At 43.2% G+C, this 12660-nt stretch overlaps 1 protein-coding gene across 1 annotated transcript in view; it reads right to left on the bottom strand.

The window, feature by feature from the left end:
* Positions 1-12660, bottom strand: part of LOC122798817 — a 3666270-nt gene that overhangs the window by 2384168 nt on the left and 1269442 nt on the right. Inside the window, exon 8 of the mRNA XM_044067940.1 lies at positions 1814-1840. Within this exon, the coding sequence (XP_043923875.1) occupies positions 1814-1840 (27 nt within the window). The remainder of the gene's footprint in view (positions 1-1813; positions 1841-12660) is intronic.

Raw genomic sequence — 12660 nt, 5'->3', positions numbered from 1 at the left:
CTGCTCAGACATGCTAAAAGAGGGATTCCCGCTGGCCTCCAACCAGGTCGTAGCAGAGGAATCAAACAATAAAGCCAGGTGAACCTCCAGGCATTCACTCACCTGGGAGAGACGTCCTGTGGAGGCTGAATAGCAGAAGAGTCTGGCCTAGGTTTCTTGGTCTTCTTCACCGGTGGCTGCCCCTCGGAGCGAGAGGTGCCATCCAGCATATCTTTCATGAGAAGCTTAAGATGTTGATTCTCAAGATAAAGCACCAAAGAAGAAAAGAAGAGAGTCTACTATGCAGGGTTTTAGGTACAAATGCCTGACAGATGGAACAGGGCTTATGGTTGTGCGAGGCACCAAGACAAAACAGATACCGCTTATAGGTTCATAGGTAGGTACTAGGCTATCGGCCCAAGGGCCTAGGTAAGCCTAGCCAGCAAGGTATCATTTTTACCCCACCCAAGAAAGTTATATTCCTGTGCCACTGTCCAGCAGGGAGACAGAAGTGATCCCCGGGGTGTATTTCCTATTTCCCATCCACTCATCAAGATTTTTCTTGAAGAGTGCTAATGAAGAACTTTGCTTGACATAGATGGGTAGCTTGGCATGGCAGTCTTTATGGAAAATCTGCCTCCCACACTGACATTTACCCTTCTTAGATGACATGAAATCCCACAAGCAACAAAAAAAAAAGTAAAAAGGAACCCCAATGAGGCACTTATTTGCAATGTCTCAGTTAAACCAGCAACCGAACATATGTGTTCAGACTGACGATGGTGTTCAGACTGACAGCAAAGAAGTTCAGAGAATGGTACATTCAGAGATCACCTTTATGCCCTATGCTAAGTGAAGAGCATACGTGTAACATACGGTGTACCTTAAGGCAACCTAAGGCTTTGGTATACTGGCCAGACATCGGGCCACCCTTGGCAGGGGATCCCTAATGTCATGAATATTGCAACAGTGAAATAGAAGGACATTTGTTATTGCACCTTTGGACAAGGCAAGAGGAATGCTTATATCTTACAGTGGGACCTGCAGAAAGTAGTTGCATTTGACTTAACTAAAGGATAGCAATATGGCAGTAACACAAAAAGATGGTAACAAGTGACTTAACAAAATATAATACTTCACTAGCAGCCATTTGTTGAGGATCACAAGAGAAGTGAAGTATATTAAACATCAAGGAACAGACATCTATGGAAAATAAAGGTTTATGAAGCTTCAAACTGTATTCTGTTCAACAGCAGCAAAGAACCAGAAGGCAGATGTATGGATGTTTGTTAAGACACTGAGAAGAAGAGAATACTGGGGAAGTCCAGGCTGGAAGACAGATATAACAATAAAAGAACAAGAAGAAAACACACAACATACAACAGAGTATCTTAATACCTGAAATCAGAATCTACTGCCTGTCTGATCCTGATTCTGTCCTAATGTAAAAATAAAAATTTACACAATAACTGAAGAAAGATACTTGCCCTAAATGCAACAGAACAGCTGAAATAATTTCCACCAGCAAAATTAACTTGAGAGTAGTCTGACTTAAAATATAAATAATGACCATGGTCTAACGAAGTAAGGACTGCATTCATTAAACACTTGGAACATGGTCATGAATGCTGTCATGTACACTGAAGACTCACCCCTAGAATATTAGTAGAGAGAGTAGTTAAAGGACAACTGCTTACTCTTTGAAGACAGGAATTTCTGACAACTACTGAACTCCTTTTAGATCACAAGTAGAAGTAGAGAAACTGCACTAGTGAACATTTTCTCTGGAAATAAGTGCTCTGCACACAGCCAAAGAAAAGTGGAAGTTATGTACTTTAATACTTGTCTCAGATCAAGTTTTCTGGCTAATGGTAGAGGAAGATGAACTTTAAAGACATATAGGAGAGACAGAAAACCTTCAAGACAGACTGCCATGTCTTCAGGAGGAAGGCAATTTGGACATAGGATGGAGGGATGTCATATCAGATGGATAAGGAGGAAATGACCCAGCTTTATGGTAACTACATATCTTCTGTATCCTACATATCTTGTCCATCCAATACAAATAATGAGACATAATCCCAAGCTAATTGAAACCCTGGGGGGCATCATGACAGGATACCCTTACGGACTGTTGCTTTGAAGGAAGACCTGGATCCGGATAATATATCCAATTACAGTGTTTGCCAAAGGTATACAATGTAGACCAAGTTTCTGCAGCACAAATTTCATCCACAATAGAATTCCTGAAAAAAAAAACTGTTGAAGTTGTGAGTGATCTTGCACAATGATGTTTCAGTTTGGCAGCCAAAAATTTGTTCAGAAATTTATATGCTAATGAAATATAATCTTGACAACCATCTGGAGAAGGTTACTTTGGACACATTTGTTTCTAATTTTTGGGAGTGAGGAAGATGAACAACTGTTTAGCCTTTCTGAATGATTTTTGCCCTGTGAAGACAGAATCTCAACTGTCTACGATCATCTAGTATGTGAAGACTACACTGTCCTTGGTTAGACTGGCTGGGGATGAAAACAAGCAAATGTATAGGATGGTTCAAATTGCCTTCAAAAACAATCCTGGGAATAAAGGAAGAATTAGTTTGGGCAGACACGTTGTCTTTATTGAAGATCACGTATGGAGGACTGGAAGATAAGACTTGTAATTGTAACACTCTTCTAGCAGACGTAATTGTCACCAAGAACAGAATTTTCCAAGAGAGGAATTTTAGCTGTGCAGAAAATGCTGGTTCAATGTTTTTTTTTTGTTGGTCAACATTTCTAAGATAAGACTGAACTCCAATGTGGAACCAGGTCGTTTATTGGAGAGGGTTTAAGAATGATCCCTTTCGAAAAGGCTTTGCACAACAGCAGCATCATGAGAGTTAATTCCATTAAGCAAGTTGGATGTAGAAGCCAGTTGCACTTGTACTGTGCTGATGGGTCTTTCACTGGAGGTCTAAGTAAGAAGGTGCCTTTTAGAAAAGCCTTGCACATCTTGGAAAAAGCTAAACAGGTAGCTTTTTCTCCTGAGTGAACATTAAATATAGCTGCTAATTGTACTTTGACTGCAGAAAAACTAGCACCTTCCTGAAAAATAGATGCTAAAAATTACAGAACCGGAGATATAGGAGCAGTGAAAGGGTCAGTTTCCTTCTGAAGAGCCCAAATTGAAAATCTTTTCCATTTACTCCTGTAGATCTTTCTTGTAGAAGCCTTCTGGAAAGAAAGAAGTATTTGTTGGGCTGGGGAGAAACACCTGGGCTGTCTAGCTATCAAAAATTTTAAATCTTTTCCATTTACTCCTGTAGGTCTTTCTTGTAGAAGCCTTCTGGGAAGACAGAAGTATTTGTCGTAATGGGGAGGAAAGCCTGGGCTGTCTAGCTATCAAAGTAATTGGAGAAACCATGTGGTTAGTTTGAGCCCTGGAATATTAGGGTGCTTCATCACTGAGGTATGCGAGAGAAGGTTGGGAATGAAGTCCTGCATCCATGGAGGATATCGAAGATTAGACCAAAGGAAGGGGAACAACACTTGGCGAGGCCAAAAGGTTGAAATTAGGATAACTGAACTCTTCAACCGAAGTGCTTTCTGTAAGACTTTTGGAATCAGATGTAACAGAGGATAAGGATAAAGGAGACTGGAGGGCCAAATGTGGACTACAGAATCTCTCAGTGACTCCCCTTGAGGGGGCATTAGGGCAGAGAACCTGCTGCACTTGTTGTTGTGGGAGATGCGAAGAGATCACATCAAGGTTATCCCCAGTAATGGAAAATCTTCTCCCCTACTGACTGAATGAAAGACCACTCATGAGCCATCAAAATAGACCTGCTGAGTTTGTCTACTAGTACGCTGGATTTCCCCAGTAGGTAGGGCAAAATGGATTACAACATGACCATTCTGAAGGAAGTCTGTAATAGGAAGGTTTAGGTCTCTGAGGTCTTGAATGGCCCTGAGCTCTTTGTTTTTCTTTGGTACTAAAAAGAATATTAAACAGACTCTGGACTCTCCCTGGACTGGTGGGACATCTTGGATGCTTATTTTTTTTTTTTATAAAAGACAAAGTACTTCTGACTGCTTTTTTGCCCGCCCCACACACACACACACACACACACACACACACACACACACACACACACACACACACGTGTTTAAGATCTGGAAACAGCTGAGTTTGTGAGGGTAGTAGTTGGGAAAGGATATAATATAACCTCTAGATATTATCTCTGTCATTCAAGAAGTCTGTGTGATCATCATCCATGCAGGAAGTGGAGAGAAAAATGGCCCTCAAATGCCTCTGGAGGGGAACAGTTGAGGAAGCCTTCAGGGACGTCAGTATTCTTTGCCCAAAAAAGGACCGGTATACTTTCTTACTTTGTGAACTTCCATGATTTCTGGGTCAGTGTCCTTTGAATGGTCCACCTGAGGTGAAATCAAAAGGCTGAAACTGCGGATTTCTTGAACTACAGGGATTTAGACCTCTTCTGATCTTTTTGGGGGAGGTGTCAAACTGATTCTTATGGCTCACAGTCCTGCCTTCCTGCTCACATCTCAATATTTCTTTCATGGCAGGTACCACTGTATGGGAAGTTTGTGAAGGACACCTTAAAATTGTCTGAAAATGGAGCCAGGCAAGATGCCTCATAGTAATGCTTGTGCCAGCTTCATTGGCTGCTCCATCAGCAACATTATGTAGGAGCTGCATGAAGAGGTCAGCAACGTTCAGCATAATCCCCACTACAGTCTCTACTTAGTTGCACAGACAATGGCCTGGTTAGCTTTTGTAAACAGACTATGGCTTGTTTCCCTAAATCTCTTTGAAAATGATTCATGAATATTACATAATTTAATGCCCTCAGGGAAAAGCTGCCTGAGGTGCATGCATGCATCCCCATTATATCCACTACCCTAGAGTTCTTTAGACAGCATCTGCATCATCACAGAACTCTCACTTGCACAATCAAGGAGTCCACCACAGGTCTCTTAGAATAATGCTGCCTATCCTTAAGGGACAGAGAATCTTATCTGGATTTCTCAGGATAGTGTCTGAGGAGTCAGGCTACTGCCATGCCAGCCTGGGCACCAAATGAATCAGATGGTCATCAGGGAGAACCATCCAGGCGGTACAAGGTGTAGTGTGATATGCCTCAAAATAACACCTCCTTGTCCAGAGTGAGTGGACCCATAGGCAATGATCCCCTCTATTTCTCCACTTCCTTGATCTCACCAAATGTGGCCTCTTCAGGAGAGGACTGGAGTAAACCCTTTTGATTATCTAAGTCAGTGTCAGATGTCAGAAACTCTGTATGGGAGTCTGTGTGCCTCCTCTTACATGTCCTCTATCTGGGAATAGCAAGGAGAGAATCCAACTTCCTAGGGATGCAGAGTGAACATGAGTAGGTTGCTTGAGGCTACCAGCTCTGCTTTGACCTTGTGATATTTGTTGAATGAACTGAGGAACATACTGCATATTGTCCAGGGCTAAAAGTTCTCACCAATGAGGATGCGTAGAAGCCTCAGAGGAGAAGCAGTCATCCTCTCCGTCATGAAGGACATCAAACCTAGATCTACTGCTAACAGGAAAAACCCAACCTGGTACTGCATCCATCCCCCCTGAAGTAGAAGAAAGAGGTACCAAGGAAGGGATTGTCAATACTTTCTAAACCAGCTACATAGACATTAACTCACTGATGTCAGTGACAAAGTATCAAAGGCTAAGGTATCTGACACCAAAAATGACACCAAGTGGATTGGTGGTGAAGACAGTGACAAAGGCCTGTCATCAAACATTTGGTTCAGAAATGCAGTTGGTATTTAATGTTTCGGTATCAAGTGAACTGGATGTGTTAGATCCAATACCAGTGTAAGGGTATCAGTCAGACACACAGGCTCTGGCGAATGCCTTGGTACTGAAACCATCAGTGCCAAAACATGGACAGTGGGAGGAGCGAGTAAAGGCGATGAAGATCCAACCTGATCCAAACTGAGTGCTAAGGGGCGTGGGATGACACTTACTTCAATCTGCATCTTCTGAAAGGCTCTCATCTTGCATTCCCAATCTGCATCACTGGGGCTTTCGAATGACCTGACAGACTGGAGGGAAGAAGTGGATTGAGGCTTGGAGATAAGGTGAGGCAGCTGCCTTTCTGATATTGGGTAGAATTATTATTATCTGCAATTTAGATAGAATGGCCTGAGAAGAAGGCTATTTGGCTGTAGAAGAAGAAGTGGCTGGAACCAGTCTTGGTGTTTTGGGAACTGAGGAAGGGCTGTTGTTGTCAGCTTTTGTTTTTCTAGGGTCTATGTCTTTGTTCACAGGTTCATAGGTTGGTACTAGGCTATCGGCCCTAGGGCCTATACAAGCCTAGCCATAACAATTCCCTGGCTATTTCATCCCACACTATTTACTTCCCTGGACCCCTGTCTAACTGGGCGACTGACGTGATCCCTGGGGTGAATTTCCTTTCTCCCATCCAATCATCAAGGTTCCTTTTGAAAAGGGCCAAAGAGGTGCTCTGCTTGACATGTATGGGCAGTCTATTCCAGAGTCTGAGGAGTCTCTGGGTCAGGAACATATCCCTCCAGCATGTTTTGTTTATTGTGATGACAAGATTTAGATCCCTGGAGCATGTGGCTCTGAGGGATTGGGATTTCTGTAAGTGTAGCATGTCCAACAGCTCAGGGTTTGACATGGCCTTGTATGTTAAGCAGAGATCGCCTTGGAGTAGACGATATGCAACAGAGTATAGCTGGAATTATTTAAGGCGGTCAGCATACGGCATCTGCTTTAGGCCTGTGATTCTTTTAGTGAGGTATTTCTGCAGCCTTTCCAGTTGTTGCAGATGTCTTGAGAGGTACATACCAAATGGGGCATTGTATTCTATAATGGGTCTAATGAGGGATGAGTACAGTGGGACAATGACCTCCTTTTTTCTGGATGAAAAGCCCTTAGTGATGAAGTGTGCCACATAGAAGGATTCCTGACTGTTGTGGCAATGTGGTTATTGAAGGTGAGACCACTGTCCACCTGTGTCCCTAAGTCTCATCATACTTTCGGTGTTTAGTGTACTGCCACCTATGTGATAATTCACGGGTACATGTTTTTTCCAAGGGGATAACTATACATTTCTTGGCATTGAGCTTGAGCCCATGGCTCTGGCACCAAGTATCTGCTTCTGTAAGGCCCTTTTGTAGAGTATCCACATCATTTGGGGATTCAATAATGGCTCCCAGTTTGCAGTCATCTGCGAACTTTGTTACCAGAGTCCCTTAGTGTTGGCCTGTACTTCAGAGAAGTAGATACCAAACAAGAGAGGTCCCAGGACTGAACCCTGAGGTACTCCACTTGTCACTTGTCTGGAGCTGGATTTGGAGTCGGCTACTTTTACAGTGTGGGTTCTGTCAGTAAGCCAGCTGGCAACCCATCGAGTGACGTAGGGATTAATGCCCAGCTTAGTACATTTATCTATGATTCCAGAGTGGGGGATGGTGTCAAAGGCCTTGGCGAGGTCCAGATAGGCTGTGTGGACTGCCTTACCCTTGTCCACGGCTCTGGAGAGTGATTCAAAGAAGTCAATAAGGTTCAGGAGATAGGTTCGGCCCTTCAAGAACCCAAACTTGGTGGGGTCCAGTGTTTTAAGGTTGCCACTGTCTTTGTTTATTAGTTCCATGATAATACATTCCATTACCTTGCAGATCAGTCTCGTCAGACTGATGGGGCAGTAGTTCCCGGGATCCAAGGTGGATTCCCCCCTTGTGGAGTGGGATAACTGTAGCTGTGCACCACTCAGTGGGCATGAAGCCTGAGGTGAGGCTATGATTAAACATGACACTTAGGTGAAGTGCCAGTTAATTTTGTAGTTCATGTAGTACACAGCCCGGGATGTCATCTGGTCCCATGGATGCTGTATTCTTAGCTGTGGAGAGTGCGTTTTTTACCTGTGTGGCCATTATTACCGGAATTTGGAAATTTTCCAGTATTGAGATGGGCCATTTAGGGGGTGAGAGGGGGGTGAAGTTGGCACTGAATTGATCTGCCAGGATGTTGGCAATATCCTTGGGATCAGTATATTTAATGCCATTCTGCTGTAGCTCAGAGCATATCTGAGCATTGCCATTTAGATTCTTGACATAGTTATAGAATGCCTTGTGGTTATCTTTGGAATCTTTGGCAATTTTATTTTCGTAACTAGCTTTGGAGGATTTTATGAGGGATCTCAGCTTCTTACTGAGGCTGGTAAGGGAGTTTTTTTTTACATCCTGGGATTTTCCTCTTTTCTGCAACAGTTTTTTTCCTTTTGTTGTAAAGTTTGTTTATGGCAGGGGACCACCAGATTGGCTTCCTGTTTTGGAGGACAGCATCTTGGTTCTATCTGGGATGGCACGATTCATGCATGAGTGGATGTGCTCGTACATTGCCTTAGTTAAGGACTCAGCAGTCGAACTTTTAGTTTCCGTCTGCATGGGTGTCATGACGTTTGTAACTTCTGACTTGAGTAGCATGAAGTTGGCCTTGGAGAAGTTTTTTATGGAGGTTTCCTTACTGGTGGGTGGGGGTGGGATGTGGATGTTAAGTGTGATTAGCTTATGGTCTGACTTGACCAACGAGGGGGGTGACCATAGGTGTTGTGCATCAATTTCCCATGTTGATATTGACCAGGTCTAGGATATTGGAGCCCCTGGTGAGACTTTCTGCTTTTTATCCTTTTCTGGCTTATCAGTAGAAGGGTCAGGTGATGGGGGTGGGGAGAAGACCATTCAGAATTAACTTATTGCCATAATCATCTAAGGAGTGAGGCTCAAAGCCTTTTTTAACAGAGCAGTTAGCAAACAGGTAATGCAAGCAGACAGGTGATCCTGCCTCAGGCACATCATGCAAAGGTTGTGGGTGTCGTGGTTTAGGATTTTTGTGACCACATTTGGCAAACTTCTTGGGCTTGTCATGTCTGTCCATTTCTGTAATACTTCACAATAGAAACAGAAGTACAAGGGAAACAAAGTCTAGAATCACAGTAATCCACATACTGTACACAGTTAAACTATCACAAATGTGAGAGATATAAGAAATTGCTTCTATATTTTCTAATGCCACTACTTTTGCAACTTTTGTCTTAAATGAAATAGTCACTAGGACTACCAACCAAACAATGCAAGGATCTGAAAACAGAATAAAGTCTGGAAGTTTAAACTACATCTCTGTGCAAAGGAGCTGCCCTACAGGAAGAAGGAAAAAATAAAACAAGTAAAAACTAACACAAACTGGCTTAAAAAGTAACTAAGAACAAGAAAAGCAAATGCTAATTGAAAACAGGAAGCTAAAAAACTTCACTTCCAAAGAGTTAAGTGCTTTTGTCCTTACCATTCAGGACTTCATCAGAACTAACTAAGGAACATAAAACCTAGAACACATTTATACAGGAATAGGTAACACCCAAAACAGTTAGGTGATTAGCAGATAGTCACACACAAAAAAAGAAGCTATGTACTCACCATAATGTTCCATCTGTGTTGTTGCCTCTCATTTGCTCTTCAACCTATGGGTTTTGCATCCGGGCATTGGATCCGACTCAGCTGCATACCAAAGCTCTAGGCAGCAACATCTAAGCTAATCCCCTCCCATGATCCTCCTCTCCTCCAAATCCCTTAGATCGAGTTTGCTACAGCATAGTATATCACATAATTATGATACAAATAAATAGGAAGAAATCACCTGGAGGTAAAAGAATACATCATGCAGGGATACTTCAGGAGCTGAAAGGTCTGAACAGAAGTATCTGTTCAAAATTTTCCATTAGGTCCTTCAAGAGGCAGGGGAATGGAGGGAAGGTTGAAGAGCAAATGAGAGGCAACAGCACAGGATGGAATGTTATGGTGAGTACATAACTTCTTTATCTGACGTTGCCTTCATTTGCTCTTCAACCTACAGAAAGGACTCGGGCAGCTCTCAAAGAAGGATATTCTTGGGCACAGCAGAACCAAAGGATGCTCTGTTCCTAGAAATAACGTTCAGTTTGTAATGGGAAATAAAGGTATGATGATTTGACCAAGTAGCAGCTGCACAAATTTCATCAATGGGAAGTTTCAACCAGAAGGCTGAAGAGGTAGAAACATATCTAGTAGAATGGGCCTTAATGTGGCATGGTAAGGGAATGCCCTTAGTGAAATACTTAAGTGTAATACAACTAGTTATCCAGTGAGCTAGAATAACCTTGGAAACTGGTTAACCCAACCTGGACTTGGAAAAGGATACAAAGAGTTGGTCAGATTTCCTAAAGGTTTTGGTTCTATCTAAATAAAAGTGGAGTTGTCTATGTACATCCAACGTATGAAACAGATACTCTTCCCTTGTTTTGAAATTTAGGGAAGAAAACAGGCAGACTGATGACTTGGTTTATGTTAGCCTCAGAAGCAACCTTGGGAAGAAAGGAAGGGTTAGTGCGCAAATAACTCTGTCCTTGTGAAAAATCAGATATGGGGGCCTTGCAAGACAAAGCCTGTAACTCAGATACTCTCTTGGATGAAGTAATAGCCACCAAGAAAATGGTTTTCAAAGTCAAAAACTTTAAACCTACCTTAGCTAAAGGTTCAAAGGGGACTGAAACTAAAGCCTGTAAAACCAAGGTGAAGTCCTAGGGAAGCACATGATCTTTAATAGGAGGATGGACAAGAAAAGTACATTTCAAGAAGGCCTTGCACAATTTAGATGACGCTACAGAAAGAAAGAATTTTCCCCTATGTGGAAACTGGAAATGGCCACCAGTTGCACTTTCACTGTTGAAAACTAGCCTCGTTACTAAAAGATATGCCAAGAAGTACAACACAGCTGCAACTGGTGCAGAAAAAGGATCTAGATTGTTCTGATGAGCCCAGATGCAGAACCTTTTCTTCTTACTGTTGTATAGCATCCTCGTGGATGGTTTGTGTGCTGCAATCAAAATTGTTCTGATTGGGGAAGAAAGCCCAGGAGTTCTAGCCATCACGAGAAGTGGAGTAACCAAGCAGTTAGTTTTAGGTTTGGAAGATCCGGATGGGAGTAGCCTGAGGGATGGACAAACAGGTCTGGAGAGGCATCCAGAGTCCAACGCGGACAAACTAAGTGAGGCCAAAGGATGAGGGACCAAACTTGACGAGGCCAAAAGTGGGCAACAAGAATGACTTGGCACTTCAACCTCTGAGCTTTCTGCAGAAATTTGGGAATGAGTGGAAGAGGAGGATAGGCATACAGCAGATGGGTGGGGGGGGGGGGGCAAGCATGGACTAGAGCATCTCTTGGTGATTTTCCCTGAGGAAGGATCGGGGCAAAAAACTCGCTGAACTTGGTGTTGGAGGGAGAGACAAACAGATTGCAGCAAGGTTAACCCCATCTCTGTAAGATCATATTTGCCACTGAAGGATTGACAGATCACTCTTGAGGCATCAGAATGGTCCTGCTGAGCCTGTCCTCCAGGATGTCTGACTTCCCTGAAATGTGCATTGCTATGAGAAAGTGGTTGGAAAAGATCGCCAATTGCCACAACCTCATGGTTACTCGACACAAGGAGTAAGACCTGGTTCCTCCTTGCTTGTTGGTGTACCAGACCACTGACATGTTGTATGTCTGAAAAGCAACATTTCCCGTTGGGAGAGAGGAATGAAGGACTTGTAACATAAGAAGCAGCCCTCTCATCTCCAGAATGTTTACATACAAATTGGTCTCTAGGGAGGACCACGTGCCTTGAACTTTTTGTTGCAGTAGTGTCCCCCTCATCCAATTTGGGACACATCCATAGTCACAGTGGCTGTGGGAGGAGGTAGGATAAAACAGACAGCCCAGGAAAAGATCGTCGGATTGGAAAGACCAAATGAGAGACTGTTTGCAAGCTCTTGAGATCCCAATTAAGTAGTTTAATGGAGAGTGTAGGAGAGGCTAAGGTCCATTGAAGTACTCTCATGTGAAGGCAGGCTAACGGCACCAGAATGATGTGGCTGCCAAGTACTCCAAAGCCCTTTGAACAAGACTTGCTTTGGGGGGGAAGGAATGTACGTTATCTGTTTGACATGAGCTCTCAGGTTGGAAATCCTGTCTGGAGGTAGAAAGGCTACAGACTGAATGGTGTCCGAACATGATCTAATGAAGTCTATGACTTGGACCGGATGAAGATGAGACTTCTTTAGACTGACAGAAAAAGCCCAAGTTCAATACTATATGGAATAGGTATTCTCTGGCTTTTAAGAGTCAATGCCTGGTGGGAGCAGTTAGGAGCCAATCATCTAGGTAAGGAAATACCTGGAATCCTTGCAGTCTCAGGTGAACTGCCACAACTGCCATGCATTTGGCGAACACCCTGGGGGCTGTGGTGAGATCAAAGGCAGTGCTCTGAACTGATAGTGACTGGCTCCCAGCCTGAAGTGGAGATAATTTCCGAAGCGCCTGTTCATCTTGATGTGATAGTACGTGTCCTGAAGGTCTATAGAGCACATCCAGTCATCCTTCTGCAGGAAGGACAGAATGGACTGTATTGTGATCATTGAGAGCTTTGAGTTGGCAACCGACTTGTTTAGAAAGGTGAGATCCAGAAAGGGTCTGAGGTCTCTGTCTTTTTGGGCACTAAAAATCTGGAGTAAATGCCTGATCTGAACTGGTATGGGGAGGCACTTTGGAAGACTCATTTTAAGAGCAGCTTTGAAATCTCTAATGCTCAG

This window comes from Protopterus annectens, chromosome 3.part1, assembly GCF_019279795.1.
Source record: "Protopterus annectens isolate FY-2018-M chromosome 3.part1, PAN1.0, whole genome shotgun sequence".
NCBI lineage: Eukaryota > Metazoa > Chordata > Ceratodontiformes > Protopteridae > Protopterus > Protopterus annectens.
Note: the sequence above shows the minus strand (reverse complement) of the source record. Positions and strands in the feature narration are given on the sequence as shown.